This window comes from Monomorium pharaonis, chromosome 3, assembly GCF_013373865.1.
Source record: "Monomorium pharaonis isolate MP-MQ-018 chromosome 3, ASM1337386v2, whole genome shotgun sequence".
In the NCBI taxonomy this organism is placed as follows: Eukaryota; Metazoa; Arthropoda; class Insecta; order Hymenoptera; family Formicidae; genus Monomorium; species Monomorium pharaonis.
The window spans coordinates 15,735,664-15,757,712 of NC_050469.1; the positions used below are offsets into that span (position 1 = coordinate 15,735,664).

At 38.0% G+C, this 22,049-nt stretch overlaps 1 protein-coding gene and 1 long non-coding RNA gene across 14 annotated transcripts in view; both read left to right on the plus strand.

Annotated features, from left to right (window-relative positions):
- LOC105835035 (high affinity cationic amino acid transporter 1) overlaps positions 1-22,049 on the plus strand; it is a 207,955-nt gene that overhangs the window by 66,448 nt on the left and 119,458 nt on the right. Inside the window, exons 1-2 of one of the 13 annotated variants that reach the window (XM_036284957.1) lie at positions 13,776-18,318; positions 18,439-19,378. The exons of 10 other annotated variants lie outside the window; for them this stretch is intronic. In XM_036284957.1, coding sequence (XP_036140850.1) covers positions 15,033-18,318; positions 18,439-19,145 — 3,993 coding nt within the window. In that variant the 5' untranslated portion in view covers positions 13,776-15,032 and the 3' untranslated portion in view covers positions 19,146-19,378. Of the gene's footprint in view, positions 1-13,775; positions 19,379-22,049 lie in introns of those variants that run through there. 2 more of the 13 variants (XM_036284958.1, XM_036284967.1) reach the window with 2 other exon arrangements.
- Positions 10,991-12,624, plus strand: LOC118644967. The gene is made up of 2 exons (XR_004962735.1): positions 10,991-12,280; positions 12,354-12,624. It is a non-coding gene; the product is annotated as an uncharacterized LOC118644967 (long non-coding RNA).

The window sequence follows — 22,049 nt, forward strand, 5'->3', positions numbered from 1 at the left end:
GTAATTACGCGAGCACTAGTAATAACGCGAACAAACTCATGTGGCGAGAGATAGATACAGCGTTCGAGAATCGCATTCAGACAGGTGCAGTGATAAATACAAACTATATTGAACCGCGAACGTTTTTAGAAGACGCAGGCGGTATAGTGCTCGAGCGAGTGCGGGACGCTCTAGAGGAACACAACAGTGTAAAAGTGAATACAGCATTCAACGGCGTGTTTGTAACGGGTGATAAACATGCCAACAAAAGTATAAACACTAAAAATTGTGAACTATTCCAAACATCAGACTTGGACGAGTGGTACGAGCGACGAGTTATCGAGCCCACATTAGCATCACTCGAAGAGTTTCAAGAACGAGATAGCGGGTGGGCGCTATCGCGAATTCTCAATTTGATTCTAAATATAAATAAGTACAATCCTCTACACGCGGGGTGTTACGTGACATTACCGCGAGAAATAATGATGAAGCGTGCAGTAGTGAACGTTAATTCAAAGGACAATGCATGCTTCGCGTGGTCAGTGGTCGCCGCGCTACACCCTGTCGAAAGACATAGTGATAGAGAGTCATCGTATCCGCATTATGCAACAGTCCTAAAGTTTGATGACATTGCGTTTCCCGTTACAGTAAAGGACATTGGAAAATTTGAGAGTCTTAACAATATATCGATCAACGTCTACGGGATGAAAAAGGAAATGGCAATGCTAAAGATTCTTCCGCTGCGGCTCTCCAATGACAAGAAAGAGAAGCATGTCAATTTATTATACGTACAAAATCCGCACGAAGACAGCGTGGGCCACTTTGTCTGGATAAAAAATCTGTCCCGCCTCATCAGCTCCCAACTGAGCAAACATGATGGAAAAAGATACATTTGCGATCGGTACGTATAATATATTAAAATAAATTTTATAATCTAGCAAAAAAAGGTAAATAAAATTTTTTTAAATTTTTACAGGTGCTTGCACTATTTTTCATCATGCGAGAGGTTGCAATCACACACTGTAGACTGTCAGAGGATGAACGACTGCGCTATCACATTGCCTGCCGAAGACGACAAGTGGTTGAATTTCCGGAATATAAACCACAAGGAACGAGTGCCCTTTATCGTCTACGCGGACCTCGAGTGTGTGCTGCGGAAGATGCAACATGATACAGAGCAAGCGTCGCACACATATCAACAACATGAGGTATTCAGCATCGGGTATTACGTGCGATGCTCATACGACGACACGTTATCCACGTACCGGTTTCGTCGCGATAAAGATTGCGTCGCGTGGTTCACTAAACAACTAGAAGAATTAGCGTATAATGTTAAGACTCGTTTATCAACTAATATCCCCATGGAAACGTTATCGGTGGAACAATTGGAGGCATACCATAGCGCGACGCAGTGTCATATCTGCGATAAGCCATTCGCGCCGGATGATACGCGGGTGCGCGATCATTGTCATTTGACTGGTCGTTACCGCGGTCCTGCACATTCTCTCTGTAATTTAAATTATCAAAATGCATCATACATGCCAATTATTTTTCATAACTTATCTGGATACGATTCGCATTTCATTATTAAGAAAATAGCCACAGCCTTCAAAGGGAAGACCGACGTACTTCCCATCACGAAAGAAAAGTATATTTCTTTTACAAAACATGTCGTAGACACAGCCGATAAATTAGATCCACACAATTACATAAAACTACGGTTCATAGATTCATATAAATTTTTAAATACTAGTCTCGAAAAATTGGCATCATTTCTAGGCAAAGAAAAATTAAAAATTGTACGTTCCGAATTTTTACACTTATCTAATGAGGATTTTGATTTATTGACACGAAAAGGTGTATTTCCGTATGAGTACGTTGACTGCGTGAACAAGCTGCAGGACACGTGTTTACCGCCGCGCGAATCATTTTTCAGTTCCCTGACCTCTGATACTGTATCCGAGAGCGATTACATGCACGCTGAGAATGTCTGGAAGCGATTCTCCGTTCAAACGTTGGGTGAATACAGCGATCTATATTTGAAAACGGATGTGTTATTGTTAGCTGACATTTTTGAAAATTTTCGCGATAAATGCTTAGAAAGTTACGGTCTCGATCCAACACATTATTACACTCTCCCCGGATACACGTGGGACGCTATGTTAAAATATACAAAAATTACTTTCGAACTGCTTACTGACATTGACATGGTAATGTTCATCGAACGCGGTATACGCGGCGGTCTCAGTCAATGTTCAGGCAGATATGCACAGGCTAACAACAAATACATGCAGACGTACGACACATTGAAACCATCCTCATATCTTATGTATTTTGACGTTAATAATTTGTATGGTTGGGCGATGTGTCAACCGCTGCCATATGGGGAATTTCAATGGATCGAAGTCTCGAATTTTGACATAAATGCGATCGCTGCTGATTCACCAACGGGATACATTCTCGAAGTTGATCTCGAGTATCCCCGAGACCTTCACGACGAGCATGCTGACCTACCTTTTTGTCCAACACGCGATAAACCGCCAGGCAAGTGTGAATGTAAACTTCTCGCTACGCTGTATGATAAGGAACGTTACGTCATACATTACCGCAACCTGCAGCAGTGCATGCGTCACGGTCTTCGTATAGCAAAGATACACCGTATATTACAATTCGCACAATCTCCATGGCTCTGTAAATACATAGAGTTAAATACACGATTCCGGACACTCGCCAAAAATGATTTCGAAAAAACTTGTATAAATTAATGAATAATGCGGTGTTTGGTAAAACCATGGAGAATGTGCGCAATCATGTTGACGTTAAGTTGTTGACAAAATGGGTGGGGCGGTATGGTGCGGAGACAATGATCGCGAAACCAAATTTTCATAGTCGAAGTGTTTTTGCAGAAAATGTAATCGCCGTTGAACTTAGAAAACTCGAGGTGAAATTATATAAGCCGATTTACGTAGGCATGTGTATCCTAGATATTTCTAAGACGTGTCTATATGAATTTCACCACGAGTACATGCTACCTCTGTATCGTGACAAATGTAGAGTCATGTATACCGACACCGACAGTCTCATATACCTCGTCGAGTGCGAGGATATTTACGAGACGATGAAACGTGATATTGCTAGGTTCGACACGAGCGATTATCCAGTCGACAACGCGTACGGTATGCCTCTTGAGAATAAAAAAGTTCCGGGCTTGATGAAAGATGAGAATAATGGCGTGATAATGACTGAGTTCGTTGGACTTAGAGCAAAGATGTATGCGTTAAAGGTAGATGGAAAGAAGGACACTAAAAAGGCGAAAGGTGTCAAGAATAATGTAGTAACGCGAACCATAACATTTGATGATTATACCCAGTGTTTGAGAGATGAGATCGAGATGACGCGTAGCCAATCATGTATAAGATCCAAGCTACATAAAGTATATACGGTGTCCGAAACAAAAATCGCTCTAAGTCCATATGATGACAAGAGATACCTTATACCCGATTCAGTTGAAACGTTACCGTGGGGACATTATCGAATACCACTATAATATCTTTAACATTATATAGCTTTTAAATTACATGCATATTTTACATTAAAAATAATTATATATATTTTTATGTTAAAAACATGTATTAATAAAAATGTATTAAGGAAGGATGATAAAGAAATCTCACATAATATAAAATTAATATAATAATGTATTTGGTTAAATTGTACTTTTATGTGAATATAATAAAAACAATTTTTATTGAATTAAATAACAGTGTCTGTATGTATCCATGAATTATGCGATCCATCGAATCCCAGCCACTTGACATAAATCTCATCTCCTTTTCTGCGCAATATTTTTTCAACGAGATACACGTCAGGATTTGCAACACGCTGCAGCTCATATTCGTAAAATCCTCCAGCGATAGGTTTTCCAGAGGAATCTTCCAGTACATATGTCACAGGATTGGTACGCTGTACTTTAATAATTTTAAATATCTCCGTAGTCCAATTTGGTGTATAACCCTTCTCAAAAACAGTTTTGAATTTGCTGACACGCACCGAGTCACCGACTTTAAATCGCGCGGGTGCCGCAATTTTTATGTGACTATACACCGTGGTTAAGAGTTTTTTTAGCGATTGCAGGCGTAACATCGATGGGTCGCATGCCGGTAGTTCGATGCTTTCGTGCATTGTACTCTGACATGAGATGCGGCAGCAAATCAATCCATCTATAATTTCCATTGAGTTTAAATTGTTTCCACATGACGTTTTTTAATGTTCGGTTAAAGCGTTCGACAACTGATGCTTTCATTATAGAGTATGTAGAATAATGATTGATATTATATTTTTTTAATAGTTTCTGCACGTTGGTGTTATAAAATTCCTTTCCTTTGTCTGTTTGCAAATTTTTCGGACACTTCCATCTTTCTGAATTATCTTTGCAATCGCAATAGCAACTTCGCTACCACTCTTGGCCTTCAGCGGCACAGCCCATGCATGCTTGCTCAGCACATCGATAACGGTGAGTATGTAGTGATAATCTCGGTTAAATCGTGTGTAAGGACGCATCTCAACCACATCCGCCTGCCACAGGTCATCGTATCCATGAACTATGACGCGTCTTCGAAGAAAATTTCTTCTCGCCGGAGCATGCAACTCCTCAACCAACAATTGTTTCTCAGACATGTTCAGAGTATGACATGTAAATGGTGCATATATTCAACGTACTAACTTTTTTACTCTGCACGATGAGTTACTGCGTCGAGCTGTCTTTGAATCTCGTTTAGCGTATGAGCTGTAATTTCAACCTTACTTTGAAGTGTCTCAATCTTCCTCTCGATTTCATCCTGTCGATTCTTTAAAATTTTCACAGTTTGTTGCACGTATCGTTTATTGGCTGCATCACTATCATCTACAGGTAACGCTAAACGTCGAATCTTGCGCGACTTTGCATCAAAATCGGTGACAACCATGCAAAGAGCGTTATCGCGCACGTAATTTCTGACTAATCCGCTCCATTGATAATATGGTTCCGCACCACCTCTTCCGAGTGATGTTCCAAACTTGTTGATTGACATTTCGATGTTGACTAAATGATTTGTTTCGCACAGTTTTAATTTATAATAAAACCAGCATCGCGAAGTTCCTCGATAATTGATAGAATCTCGTTGCCGTGAGCATTGTGCCCTGCCTGGTGTGAGGCCTCGAGCAATCGAAGGCGATCCACAAGCTCGTTGGGATCATCTCAATGAACATAATCGATCTTGTTATCATTTAATGTAATAGCGCTTGATAAACCTTGTCCAACTTTTGCGTCTGTTACTAAGGGTGCAATTATATTTTTATATTTAGACCCTTTGTTGCCCATTACTTGATTATGTGCAATATGTCCGGGTCTATATGCATTTGTCTCCAATAGAATGTTTTTATAATTTTGCAGGTCATTATTCGTGTACATGTTGGGCATTTTCATGAAAATTAATTCGTACAGACCAGGCGTTCCCGTGTATATTTTACCATCTATAACTATGTTATCATTCTTATGTATGTCGATGCGTTTATCGCCGAGCATCGTTCCAAAGTCGGTGAAATAAACTCCGTAAACAGTATCTATGATGACTGGTTTTTTACCACTCAGAACAGCCCCCATATATTTTTGACCTAATGGACCATAGTGCATGTGCAACTTTTCACGTCCCTCTCGCGTTTCCAACTGTTGTCGAATAGACGTCACAAGCGGTTCATTGGCTGCTATTTCAAAAACGTCTTCGACGGAAGGTACATGACTGTACGATAAATCACTATCATGTAGTATTTACGATGTTTCATTCAAATTAGTTGGTACAGTTTTTGATCGTCTCATTTTTTTAACAGGAGTAGAGGTCATTATAGAATTGTTAAACGAAGCGTTTGATCGCTTTCGTTTGGGTTTTGGTTCTGCGTATTCGTCTTCCCCCGAGAAGAACGATTCATTCTTAATCGGATCTGATACATCACCAACGGTGTTTTCAACAATCTGTTTTAATGGTTCGACAATGGGCTTAAAGTGTCTCTCCAACGCCATTTCTTCTTGCACTTTACCCGCTTTCAAAGCGCGATATTTTTTACGAATTGAATCACTTGTTTTCGCAATCTCTTTCACAATCTTCTCACGATCCATATTGTTATCTGTGTTATCCATGTTGAGAAACGCTACTTGGTCAACGTATCAAAAACAACTAACTGCTTTATGGTATTGCGAAGTCATTAAATCCTTTTTGATATCGTCCATCGGCGAGTGCGCTATCCTTATCTATCACTAAAAATCCATACTTTTGTTGCCAACAAGTATGACATAAATTACTAAAATCCTCATAAGATATCGGTATTTACATAATCGTTGTACGCATGTTTTAGATTGGTACCATCGTGCTTGAATAAAATTAGCAAATTCGCATTGTCGCGTATAAGATGTTTCGGTATCTTTGCATACGTCTGACAGAGATAGAAGCAGTCGACATCCACGTGTCGCCCCATTGCAAGTCTCTTATCGTATCTTGCTTATCACACGCCACGTCATCAAAGATAAAAATGGAATTCGGAAGCGCTTCACTCGGCTGAATGACATCACAGTTATTGGAGAATGCAAAATAACTAACTTCTTCAATCGGTGTCAATAAATTTTCCAAATATAGATATTTCGGTTGTTGTAATGATTTCGAGTACACATACACATTCTCAAAACGTACTCCATGCGGACTTTCCAACAAGCTTATTAATACGTTTGTCTTGCCACAATTTGACGGACCGCAAATTATACCACGTATAGAACTCGGCAACATGTTTCCATGCCTCCTTATTTTTCTTTTGGACATTATTCTGTCATCGAAATTTGTTACTTTAATCACTGGTGAATGCTGTACGAACCGCATATTTTCTCCCTCTATGCTCTGATAAAAACTGACAAAAATTAATAAGACCGATCTATTTATAGAGACGCACCGAGCAAAATTGTTCAGTATGTAAAATGTTTCTCATATTGTCACATCCCTCCGATATACTCGATTTGAGTGTCGACTAGTTAGATTCGTGTCGAAACCTATTCTGCTACGCGTGTGTAGCAATTATATCGAACACGTGTGGGACGGGCTTCCGGAACATATAAAGGCTGATACGGAGATTCGAAGCCATCGTCGTTGCTACGAACATTACAATCAATCGTTGCACCAGACGCACATCGACGGCCCCGCACCGTTGATAAAGAATTGTCGCGAATGCCAGCGGTAGGTCGCGGCTTGTTAAATCGTGTGATAAATGCGCTTCCTTTCGAACTGCACATACCAGGATATCAATTTTGCGGTCCAGGTACTAGGCTGAAAAAGCGATTGGCCAGAGGTGATCGGGGTATTAATCCGTTGGACGCGGCATGTCGCGAACACGACATTGCATACTCCCGGAGCAACGAACTCATCGATAGACACGCAGCTGATAATATACTCGCTGCGGAAGCGCGAAAACGCATTACAACGAACGATTCGATTTTCGGAGAAAGAGCTGCTGCAGCAGCCGTTTGGGCAGCTATGAAAACTAAGACAAAAATCGGTATGGGTTTGAAAAAGAAAAAAAGTGATAAAAAGAAGAGAGCGAGTAAACGAATACTTCCGAGAACGAGTAAACGAATACTTCCGGTAGCGAAACGCGGCGGTGTTTTACCCATTCTACCGCTGTTGGGTGTTCTCGGGTCGTTGGTCGGTGGAGCGGCGGGAGTTGCGAAGGCTGTGAATGATAACAAGGCAGCACAGCGTCAGCTGAACGAATTGAAACGTCATAATCGTGTCATGGAAGGTCAAAAAGACGTTAAAAATGCCAAAAGGTGCAACTACCAACATACAATTATTACAGTTAGCGAAACGTATGAGCATTCCACACTTTAGAGGAATTTTTATGCGTACAGCATTACCAACGGCTGGAGCATATCGAAACGAGAGCGGTATTGTAAATTTAAATAACGCTGAAGGATCAGGTACACACTGGGTGGCATATGCAAAGAGAGGAAATCGCGCTATATACTTTGATAGTTTCGGCAATCTTAGACCACCGAAAGAACTGGTGCAATATTTAGATGTAACGCGGATCGAGTACAATCACACGCCTTATCAACGTTATGATCAAAGCAACTGTGGCCAACTATGTCTGCGTTTTCTTCAAACAGTTAGTAATCAATTTAAAGGCTAACATTATGCAATTTAACTTAGTATTCGTTTCAACATGTCACTGACGTTTACGCTAACCGGCAAGAGTAGCATCCTCGCGGTGAGCTATTTTCCAGCCGTAGATTTGAGCGATGGCGATTACGAGCTCGGTCTCACAGATTTTGAAACATACTATACCATACCTAATGTAAATTCGTCGAATAACAAATTTTATTATGACAAAGACAACAAGGAAATTACAATTCCCGAAGGATCGTATGAATTGCGTGATATAGATAGATATTTGAAACGCACAATTTTACAATCTCATCCCAATGTTGCGGAAAAGAGAACGTTTCACAAAGAAGATGAAGAAGAAAGGGAATATCCGGTGGTGATTCGTGCTAACAACAATACAATGAAGAGTGAGATTATGTGTGCTTATCAGATAAATTTCTTTAAACCTAACAACGTGGATCGCTGTTGGGATTTTCATCGCGTATTCTTGAATCGCAAATGTGGCATGAATCGGATGCACCTATAAATATCATAAACGTAAACATTATTCGCATAGAATGTAACGTGACTGCGGGTGCGTACAGCAACGACAAGTGCGTACACACAATACACGAATTTTCGCCGAGGGTACCACCAGGATATAAGATATCGGAAACGCCTGCACAGATCATTTACCTTCCAATCGTTGCACGGAGCATTACTGATTTGACGATTCGCATTGTGGATCAGGACGGTCAATTACTCGATTTTCGTGGAGAGGAGATTACTGTTAGATTACACGTACGAAGACGATAACGTGAGATGCTCGTGTTGAATGAGCAAGTGAAGGATACAATTTTTACACCAATCAAGAATATTCGACCGTGTGAAATAAATTGTAAGACAGTTAAAAATATTTGCTCATCTGATAAAAAGAATCTCACCGCGTCAAACGTTGAATTTTTAAAATCATTGGGATTTGTACGAAATATCTAAGATGTCTAAGATCTTGAACATTGGAGGCGAGCCGATCTTTGACGACAGCATCGTCAAGATCGAGACTCATACGTACAATCCGTACGCCAACACCACTTTTGGATACAGCGATGAAATAAGGATACCCATACAACAGCAGGATTTATACACGTTACCATGTGAAAGTTTTCTCTACGTCGAAGGAAGATTGGTGGTGAAGAAGAAAGACGATACGGATAAAGATGAGATAAATCTCGGAAATAATTGCGTGGCGTTCATGTTTGATGAAATTCGATATGAACTCAACGGTGTGGAAATTGATCGCAACAGAAACGTTGGAATAACCAGCACTCTCAAGAACTATGTATCGTTGTCATATGACAAAGCAGTAATTATGCAGAATGCAGGATGGGAATTTTTGTATAACCTACCGGAAGGATACTTCAACTTTTGCGTACCGCTTAGTGTATTATTAGGCTTTTGCGAAGATTACAAACGCGTGATTGTTAACGCTCGTCATGAATTGATTTTGATACGAGCGCGCAACGATAACAATTCTATCGTTGGAAATTCTACGGCTCAACCGGAAATTGAATTATTTAAAGTGCAGTGGCGAATGCCGCATGTTACGTTAAACGAAATCAACAAATTATCTTTGCTGCGAGCTTTGGAGAGTGGACAATGTCTAAATATGAGTTTTCGCTCCTGGGATCTGTATGAGTATCCTTTGCTGCAGAGTACGACGAAACATTCATGGGCTGTTAAAACTGCAATTCAACTCGAAAAACCGCGCTTCGTTATCTTCGCACTGCAGACAGGTCGAAAAAATATCATGTCTCAAGATGTTACGATCTTTGACGACTGTAATTTAACCAATGTAAAACTTTATCTAAACTCTGAATTTTATCCGTATGACGATATGAATTTAGACTTTCGTAAATCTAGATATGCCATTCTATATGACATATATCGACGTTTTGGTAAATCTTATTATGGATATGAGTGTGAAACACTGCTCAATGTAATCACATTCCTGGAAAAAGGACCTTTTGCGGTCATTGACTGTTCGCGACAAAACGAATCCGTCAAGATTGCTACCGTAGATGTGCGCATAGAATTTGATTGCAAGGAAAATGTTCCTGCGAATACTACCGCTTATTGTCTCATTTTACATGATCGTGTAATTGATCGTGTATTGTCCGTTGTCCAACGTAGTGCGCAAAATCATGTAACATCAAACTGATAAAAACTGAGATATTTGGTATTAAATTACAGTCTTGAAGAGTTACTCATAATGATCGTACCGACATTTGTGGATCTGCAAGGATTCATTGTCGATAAAAAATTTATCGTAAAGGAAGTAGCGGTACTGAAAAAAGGAACTGTTCTCGCACATTATATTTTTGCTAGCCCCATGCCATGGCGTGTTCTTACAAAATCCGACAAGTCTTGTGCTTCTTGGTTGATTGCATATCATCATGGATTGCAATGGAAAGACGGGATGATACCGTACAGCATGGCGAAACGTCTGATTACATCTGCTGTGTGTAATACGGATGACAGCAATACTATCATATACGTTAAAGGACTTCAGAAACGAGAATGGTTGACGGACATGCTCGATATCGATGATGGGATATATATCAAGACTTTGGATGCAGATTATGAAGACATTAAATCTTTAAATAATCTAGATGTTAGTAATACTATACGATGTGAAAAACATATTAAGAATTGTGCATTACAAAATGTATTTAAAATATATAACTGGTGGTCACAATATCAAAATAATTGTGGAATTTTTTCAAAATAAAGAAAAATAAAATGCAATAAAATGTTTTCTATCCTTTTCCCATATAAGATATAAGATATATAGATGTATGAAATGGATATAAGATATATAGATGTATGAAATGGAATATGATATGTTTAATATGCTCTTTGACTGAGACGTTGACCGAGATAATATAAGACGATCTCGTTGATAAATCACGTACGATAGAAAAAATTATATGAAGTCACGTACGATAGAAAAAATTATATGAAGTCACGTACGATAGAAAAAATTATACTTTAACACAACTTTTTTCAATTTATTTCACATAGTGATAGTTCAATATCGGTTCGATGGCTATATGATATAGTTTGATAGCTGTACGATGCAATTCAATATCGGTTCGATAGCTGTATGATACAGTTTGATAGCTGTACGATGCAGTTCAATATCGGTTCGATAGCTGTATGATACAGTTTGATAGCTGTACGATGCAGTTCAATATCGGTTCGATAGCTGTATGATACAGTTTGATAGTAGTTCAATGGTGGTTCAATAGCTGTATGATGCAGTTTGATAGCTGTATGATGCAGTTCAATATCGGTTCGATAGCTGTATGATACAATTTGATAGCTGTACGATGCAGTTCAATATCGGTTCGATAGCTGTATGATACAGTTTGATAGTAGTTCAATGGTGGTTCAATAGCTGTATGATGCAGTTTGATAGCTGTACGATGCAGTTCAATATCGGTTTGATAGCTGTATGATACAGTTTGATAGTGGTTCAATAGCGGTTCAATAGATGTGTGATGCTGTTTGATAGCGGTTCGATAGCTGTACAATGCAGTTTGATAATATATGATATAGATGTATGATATAAATGTAAGTTTGGAATGTTTAATGTGGTTTTTATTTCGAACGAGATGTTAACTGAGACGTTAACCGAGACAGCATTATAAAGCTTTGAAATGAGAATGCGTGCAGATAAAAAAATTCCACAAAGCTGACACGACTTTTTTCAAATTCATCTCTCAAGTGAGAGTAACGCACATCTTTAGTCTACTGCTTCTCGACGGTGCAGTCAGTTCGTGGTATATTAATAGTGAGCTTGTGAAGAAACTTTTTATCGCAAATACTACATGACCATGCAGAACATTCAAATCATGTATCCCGTCACCGGTGTAAGTGATAGTGCAAGTTTATGTGCATGTGAAGTGTAAAAAATTAAATAATAATTATATTCTGTTTTTTAGTACGTGTGTGTTGATGGGACGCCGATCCGACGTGTTATAATTAACAATGAGCTGCGCGTGAGGGTACCACTTCCTGGCCCTCCAATAAACATCCCTTTAGGAGGGCTATTGTCGGTGCGCGAGTCAACAAGTAATCAAGTAAGTTTTTAGATATTTATATTTTAAAAAGTTGTTAAATTATAAAATTAAAAAAATGTTAATTTTTTTCTAGCCATGGTTGTACCAAGAAGATATCCAAATTAGGGGATTTATTAATATAAATAAAATATTCTGGACACGATGGAGGAGAAATATGCTAAGAGCGCAGAACGACGACGTTTTGGAACGATCATACGGTCAATTTGGTGAAGCCGACGTATGGGACTTGCGTCGTCTTTTTGGCATGCCTCCTCTAATAGATAATAATATCGAAATTTGGGTGTAAATATATAAATATATAAATATATATAAATAAATGATAAGAATGAATATAAATACATAAATATATAAATAAATGATAATAATGAATATAAATATATAAATATATAAAGTTATATAATATATAATATGCGTTCTCTTTCTCACTCCCTTCCCTCGCTTTCAGTTGCACTCATCTCACCCATTAAATACAATATTCTCACTCTCTTACACCCATCGCACGCTCTCGCTCACACATACCGCATGCTACATATCGCATACTATTCATCACGTTCTCTCCTTCCCACCCGTTATATCCATATTCCCGCATGCTCTCTCATTCACACTCATCACATGTTCTCACTCATACACATCGCATACTATCCATCATATACTATCCATCACGTTCTCTCGCTCCCACCCATCACGTAGTACATTCTCGTTCGCTTGGCAGCGGGTGGCGGCGGCGATATGAAAGAACGCAACGAATGAAAGAGAAAGAGCGAGAGAATGATAAAACTGTATGGCTGGAAATATCGCGTACGGATGAGAGAGAGAGAGAGAGATAGATAGATTCGGAATAGAGGGAGAGAGTGAACACCGCAGCGATGGCTGCTATAACAGCGGCGGCGGCGGCCGCGGACCCCGATTCCCCCTCTCCCGCTCCCGGGTCGCGGATCCGAAAATACCGCGTCAGCAATTTCCGAACCGCGAGATCCCCCTCCCCGCGTGACGTCATACCCCCGCGCCTACCGGTACCCCGCCGCACACCCCTCTCCCGCTCCCGGGTCGCGGACCCGAAAATACTGCGTCAGCAATTTCCGAACCGCGAGATCCCCCTCCCCGCGTGACGTCATACCTCCGCGCCTACCGGTACCCCCCCTCCGGACACCCGCACCCCCCTCGGAGCACCTGGGTTAGAACTGTCTTATTATTAACTACTACATTATTTTAAAAAAAATTTTTTTTAGGTTAGGAAAAAATGAGCCAGTTCAGCAATTCTGACCTTGGATTTGGATTTAGCGGGTCAAAATACATAAGGATAGACTAGTTTGGTCCGCCGGACCAACATTAAAAAAAAATTTTTTTTGAGGTTAGGAAATGCGAGCTAACTTTGCAATTCTGACCTTGGATTCGGATTCAGCTGGTCGAAATACATAAGGATTGACTAGTCTATAGTCCGCCGGACCAACCACTTTTTTTTGTGTGCCTGTGTTATTGATGTAAATTTGAAAATTCTGATATTATGTCTATTTAAATTACAATTTACGTGTAGTATATATCGTCGTTAATAACAAAACTGATATAATATAATACATAAATAGGTAAAATTAAAATTTAAAAATATTTTAAACAACTTTTAACAAAATAATAATTGTTTTGCAGGATATTTGTAAATGTTCTGTGGCATATGCCGATAGAATGGCAGCAAAAGCGGAGATAACAACGGAATTGGAACAACTCTCGCAAAGTAGTCTTAAAAAAAGGTTTACAATTTCAACAGTTTTAACGACGATATATACTACACGTAAATTGTAATTTAAATGGACATAATATCAGAATTTTCAATTTCACATCAATAATTCTTGCTAAAAACGTAAATCTTCAACGTCCGGCCACGCTAGCAGCGTCCAGAAAACTTGAATTTGATAAAATGTACTTAACGTATCTACAGCGCTCGAACTGTATTTGTCATCAACAGTATTGTCGACTACTTCTAAAGTACCAATTTTAAATGCTCTTTCGATGCATTTAAGTGCTTTATACACTGCGATTTCTAACCAATGTGTGACACCACCCCTGAACCATTTATAATAATTTTGTATCTTCATATTTTCTAACTCTCCTTCGGCACAAAATATTTAAAATTAAAGCGTTGATTTTAACAAAATTGTATACACTCACGTGGCGTATCTTTGAAGCGTAAGATAAAGTTCGAATAGTGTCCTGCCTAAATTCAATTCCACGTTTTCAGTGCTATCAACTTCAATTCGCTTCAATCTGGCACACACGTCTTTTGTAATAATCATGCACACGTCACTGATTCTCTTTTCATAAGCAAAGTACATTATTCTTGCATATGGAATGTTAATTCTCCCAAAATTTGTAAAGATACTGTGGAGATTTGCGTATTCGTTTCTAAGTTTGTTCATTCCGTTAGTGTTTATCTGTACACACTGTGTTTCTAATCTATGTTGCGGCTCTTCCGTGGTTTTCGGGGGAGCACCTAACTACTACTAGATCTATGGCGGCACTACCACGTGCGGGTGTGAGCAGTATATATCCAATAAAATCTTTCTTAACAAAACGGTGTTTCTTCCTGTGTTTTCCTCAACAATTCTGGTAGCAGAGCGTGGTTACCACAACTGTGGAAAGAAGCTGCCGAAAAGTAAAAGAGCGAAAAGCCGATAACAAAATTTTGAGCAGCAATCAAGAGAGAAAGCGGACACGCGAGGAAGACCAAGAAGAAAGTAAGAAGAGACGCTCTAAAACAATGGACAAGATACCAGTAGGCTCGGTCCCACAACTCACAGCCACAAATTACTACGTCTGGGCCATGAAACTAGAAGCCGTATTAGGCTTGAAAAAGGCGAAGTACATTCTTACAACGAATCAACCCGCGAACGATGCAAAAGAGCGCGAGAAATGGGACAGCGATAATGACGACGTTGTGTTAATCATAAAATTAACCTTGTCCGATGACCAGGCCATGCAGTTCGCGAGTGAAACTAATGCGAAGCATCTCTGGGCAAAAATAAAGGAAACCTACGTGGGACGCCTTGAAGACTCGAAAATCGATGCCACAGTCGAATTACGTAATATATCGATGGGCGACAAAGAAACAGCGGCAGATTACGTTGCACGTGCAAGAGGTATAGCCTCAAAATGCAAAGGTCTGGGCGTTAACATCTCAGATCGTGAACTCGTTTACTACGTTGTGAGAGGTTTGAATGGCAAATTCAACCGCTTAAGAAATACACTCAAAACACAACGAGAAAAGAAACTAGATGATGTATTAGAAGATCTAAGAGAAGAAGAAAGGGAGCTGAATAACCAGAAAAAACGCAACGACGCGGCCTATGCAGCGAAAGATGGAAAACGAAACGCGGGAAAGAAATGTTACGTGTGCAAAAAACCAGGACACCTAGCAAAAACATGTTGGCATCGGAGATCTAACGACAACGATGATGAGAAAAAGGGCCGACAACAAGATAAAGGACGCGGAAACCAGCGCAGCGATGCGCAACAGCAAGGTCGTTCACAACAAAATCGCCAGGATGGACGCAACAACCGGAACGAGAAAGCCAATGAAGCCACCGATGATTATGCGTTCGAAGCAGACAATGAAGACTGTGCGGGTAATAGTTGTAGGGTAAGCTGGGTACTGGATAGCGGTTGCAGTAGCCACATGATTAAAGAAAAGTATGTAGCTAACGAGTTTATTCACATAAACGGTAATGTTTTTCTGGCAGGTAAGGGAAATGTGACAAAATCTGAAGGTATCGGGTCAATTAACAGCAGATTTGAAATTGATAATAAATACGGTAGTGACGTATGTCTTATAGATACGTTATTTGTACCTGAGTTAAGAAATAACTTACTTTCCATACGTAAATTGGACGAATTAGGTTATAAAGTAATATTCAGTAGTGGCCTAGCGTTAATCTATGATAATAATAAAGCCTTGGTAGGTAAGGGAATTAAAAACGGGTCTAAGTATATCATACAGAGCGAGATTACAGTTGATACTTGTTTTGAAAGTATCGCAAATATAAGATGTATAGATAGTGCAATGTTGTGGCACAAACGCTTGGCTCATTTAAATCCAAAATATGTTGATAAATTAATTAAAGAATCTCTTGTTGAAAATGCCAATAAAATTTGCAAAGGAGAAATCGAATGTGACTCCTGTAGTATGTCAAAATTAGCACAAAAACCTCATAAAATAATAGAGTACGAAGTTACGAGTAAGCCATTAGAACTTGTATATGTCGATTTGTGTGGACCTATGCCAAATGATTCAATTAAAGGCTCCAGGTATATGATGGTGATCGTGGACGATTACACGGGCATGTACTTTGTCTACTTTCTTAAACATAAAAGTGAATCATTAGATTACTTTATTCAATTTCAGAAAAAATTTGAGAATAGGTTAGAGACTAAGATTAAAAGCGTTAGAACCGATAATGGCCGAGAATTTATTAATGAGAGTTTCCGCAAACATTTAAATGAGTCAGGTATTAACCATCAGAAAACAATGCCGTTTAATCCACAAAGCAATGGGAAAGTGGAAAGAGCAAATCGCGTACTGTTAGACAGGGCTCGTACCATACTTAATGATAGTAAATTACCTTCCGAATTTTGGGCAGAAGCAATAGCAACAGCATGCCACGTTTCGAACTTAACCCCCAGAAAAGGAAAGGCGAATACTCCGTTTGAGTTATTCTTTGGCCGTAAACCATCGTTAGAACATTTAAGAGTATTTGGTTGCGTTGCATTTTTTTATGTACCTAAACAACACCGCAATAAATTAGAACCTAGGGGCGAAATTGGCATAATGGTAGGCTATGCTAGAAATCGTAGCGGATACCGCATCTACGACATCAAAAATCATAGAATAATAGAAGAACGTACAGTCAAATTTCATGAAAACACTATGGGCTCTGTTTTTAATTCTATAGAACCGTCCGAAGAAAGACCTAAAGTTCTTGATTTTGAGTCATTGTTTGAGAAAACAAATGAGGAATCGTTTGATGCACCATTAGAAAAGGAGGATGATATACCCGAGGTTGATGTAGATGCGGAATCCGATAATGATTCAGACATAACTGATGATGAAAATGATCTGTTTCGAGATATTAATATAAATGTAAACCGTAGGGGTAGACTGAGAGGAACAACAAAAGCCGCAATGCAAATCCGTTCACAAGAAAAACAGCGAGAATGTGAAGCGAAATTACTGGAGCAAGGCGTTCGCAGGTCAAAACGAATTGCTGGCATCGGTACTGATAATGTTCCCGGACATGACGTTAATGATTACGAAGCTAACGAGATTAATGATGAGATAATCCCTAATGATCTTAAAGAAGCAAAAGAAGGTAAAGATTGGTCAAATTGGTATAAAGCTATGGAGGAAGAACTCGAGTCATTAAATTCTCATAAGGTATGGGAAATTGTTGAAAGACCACCCAATAGTAAAATCATAAAAAGTAAATGGATTTATTCTATCAAAAATTCGAGCGATCCGAAGAATAAAATAAAAAGATTTAAAGCGCGATTAGTTGCCACAGGATTTAACCAAGTTAGACATAGAGATTACGAAGAATCATATTCCCCTGTAGTTAATATCGAAGCATGGAGAACATTATTATGTATTGCTGCCAAGCAGAACATGCGAATTCGTTTCTTTGATATAAAGACCGCTTATCTCTATGGATCTATTAATGAAACCGTGTATATGGAGGCACCTCTAGGGTTTGAGAAAATGATTAGTCCTAACAAAGTATGTAAATTACGAAAGAGTATTTACGGATTGCCTCAATCCGGACGCAATTGGTTTAAACGACTTTGCCAAGAATTGTTAAACCTGCATCTCAAGCAGTTAGCTAGCGATAGTTGTATCTTCGTGTATAACAAAAATAATATTTTTATTTGCGTAAGTACTTATGTCGATGATCTTTCTGTTATAGACAATAACTCTAAAGCTGGTGACAAATTTATTGAAAAATTACGTGCAGTACTAGAACTTAATAAGACTACAAATAAAGGTACATTCTTAGGTATGGAAGTTAGGCAGTCCGAAAAAGAAATAACAATTTCTCAAGAACTATATATTAAAACATTGTTAACTAAGTATGGAATGTCAGACTGTAAACCAGTAGCTACACCTATTGTTCCAGGGCAAGACAAAGAACTTGATCAGCCTGATGAGCTTATAGAATCACAGGTCTACCAAGAATTAGTCGGAGAATTACTGTACTTAAGCAACAAAACTCGACCAGATATCACCTTTGCGACGAGTTATCTGTCACAATTTAATACTCAACCAGAAAAGCGTCACTATATAATGGCTAAAAGAATTTTGCGTTATTTATCAAATACATTAAATTATAAGTTGCATTATGATCGAGAACCTGGTACTCTTAATGGAAGTAGTGATGCGAGCTGGGGAAATGGTATGAAAATGAAGTCTTTCTCAGGTGGGGTAATTCAATTAGGGAAATCACTTATAATGTGGCATTGCCGTAAGCAAAAGTGCGTAGCTGATTCTACATGTGAAGCAGAGTTATTCGCAATTAATGACTTAACTAAAAATGTAAAATGGCTAATTGGCTTGTTATCCGAACTTGGTTTTGAAATTCTATATAAGTTACCTGTACTCATTGCTAGCGATAGTCAATTGGCCATTGATGTACTCAAAGAAGCGAGGTCGTCACGTAAATTACGACATGTTTTGCTAAAAGTTCAATTTATCAAAGATGAGGTTGCTGAGAGACGTGTACATATATATTATGTTAATACTGATTTTATGAAAGCGGATTTTCTTACTAAAGCCGTGACCAAAGAAAAACTCGTATGGAGTAGTAAAGAATTAAACCTGTACTAATTAGTTTACAAAATTATAAAAACTCTACGCAGGTGGGGAAATGTGGAGATTTGCGTATTCGTTTCTAAGTTTGTTCATTCCGTTAGTGTTTATCTGTACACACTGTGTTTCTAATCTATGTTGCGGCTCTTCCGTGATTTTCGGGGGAGCACCTAACTACTACTAGATCTATGGCGGCACTACCACGTGCGGGTGTGAGCAGTATATATCCAATAAAATCTTTCTTAACAAAACGGTGTTTCTTCCTGTGTTTTCCCCAACAGATACATCTTATTATACATCATATAAAATGTATGTTATTAAATATATAGTTATGTTCCGTGCGTATAATAAATGTACAAAATTTTAATAAAATTCTCTTTTCCCCCCAAAACAACAAAATGTTTATTTTTTCTATAAAAGTAATGATATGAAGAAAATGCGCCAACTATGAAAATGGATGTTTATACGAACTAAAACGTTCACTTTTATAAATAATTATTTGTACAAATATTACAAATAAATATTTCAATACAAATTTTACTACAAAAACTTGGCGCCGCTAAACCGAATAATTTGCTTTAATACAAAATTGCTTTCTTACAATTTAACTTATATAATAAAATAATAATTACTTAAAATTACATTTTTTTACAAATTTAGAAATCACAATGGCATTATATATGCGTAACATTACACACGTACGCATGTGAGAGAGAGAGAGAGAGAGAGAGAGAGAGAGAGAGAGAGAGAGAGAGAGAGAGAGAGAGAGAGAGAGAGAGATTGATTGATTGATTGATCTTTTATTAGCTTTCTCAGCTATTTTCAATACATATATATACAATTTTATGCTACATCATTAAAAACAAATTCTTTTAGCATTCGTTTAAACATTTCTAAACGATTACAATGTTTAACTTCGTGTGGTAATGCGTTGTACATTAACACACCCTCATAAAATAAACTTTTTTGCGCGCTTCTTGTTTTTCGGAATTCAATAACAATATCCCCTGTCTGCCTAGTTTCGCGTTCTCCCTCTACTATTCTAAGTCTATTACTAAATTGCTCCGGCATCATATTATTTAAGATCTTAAAAATAAATATGCACATATTGTAATACAGCCTTTGTCTTATGGTCATAAATTGCAACGCTTGGTGCATACATTTAACTTTGGTACGTTTGTCACATTGCAATATGACTCTCATAGCTCTATTTTGCGCTATTTGGAGCCTACTTAACTGTGTATCCCCCATATCTATTAGTAGCGTTGCACAATACTCAAAGTGAGGTGCTATAATTGTCTTGTATATCGTACATCTAGTGTAAGCCGAGATAAAGTTCCCTATTCTATTTAAAAAACTTATTTTCTTCCCTATTTTCTTTAGCATGTAATCACAGTGACCGCTGAATCTAAGTCTATCATCAATAATTATGCCCAAGTACTTTATTATTTCTACGCGCTCAATCTCATTTCCATCCAAACATCTCACAATAGTATTGCCTCTCAATTCTTTCCTTATACCTCTAACTAACATATATTTTGTTTTCCCCGCATTCATCTTCAGTTTATTAATATTCATCCATTCCTCCACTACGTTAAATGCAATATTCAATTTCCTCTCTATCTCCGCACTACTCTCACCTGTTACATATATTAACGTATCGTCCGCAAACATTTTTATATTACACACATCCGAGCAAACGTTAACAATATCATTCATATATATTATAAACAACAATGGGCCCAATACCGAACCCTGTGGCACTCCGTATTCCGTAGTCAGTATCTTAGACCATCTATCATTAAATTGAACTTGTTGCATTCTATCTTTTAAGTACGACCTAAACCATTCTAGAACTGTTCCTGTAATACCATACTGGTATAATTTCTCTAATAATCTTCCTCTATCAATTGTCTCGAAAGTCCGTTTAAGATCTACAAAAATAACTCCTACTATTTGTCTCTCACTAATAATCAATTTCCATTCATCTATAACTGTTTGAATTGCTGTTTCACACGAGTAATTTTTCCTAAAGCCCGACTGATGTTCCGTTATAATATTATTACTTTCTAGGTAGACCTCAATTTGCTTTTTAACTATTATCTCTAATACTTTTTCATATATTGGTAATATATTAATAGGCCTATAATCACTTGCCCTCTTAGGTTTCTCTACTTTTGGTATTGGAATTATCGTGGATGTTTTCCACTCTTTCAAGAAACAACCCTCACTCAATGACTTATTTATTATATCACAATATTTCTCTTCTATGACACAAAATACCGTTTTTAATATATCGCTAGTTATTCCTTCTTCTGTACCTTTCTTTTTTGGTAATTCCCTAATGATTTTTCTTACTTGTTCTGTCGTAATTGATTCAAATTTTTCTAGCTCTCCCATCTTTTCAATACAATAAATAGTTCTCTTATTTGTGCTCGTTGTATAATTTTTATCTATAGATTTTATTATGTCTTTAATACTTTGTATATAATATAAGTTAAATTTATCAGCTATATCACACTCTATATTATTGTCTAATATTTCAAAATCTATGTTTCCTACAATTTCGCGCCTATTGGTCCTCCTCTAATAATTTCTTTTAATGATTTCCACATAGTTGTGGGATTGTTACTATTATGATCAATCATGTTTTCATAATATTCTTTTTTCTTTGTTCTAATTAAACTAACTACTGCATTTCTTTCTATTTTAAATTGTTGCCAGTTTTGTTCCGTGCTATCGTACAGTGCTTTTCTATAAGCCTCATCTCTTCTAGTCGCTAGCTCTTCTATTTCCTTTGAATACCATTTTTTCCCTTCCCATATTTTTGGTATTCTAAAAATTTTCTTAGGTGCTGAGATGTCTAGCGCATGTACAATACTATTAATTAAATTCTTTGCCTTTACATTAATATCTAACTCA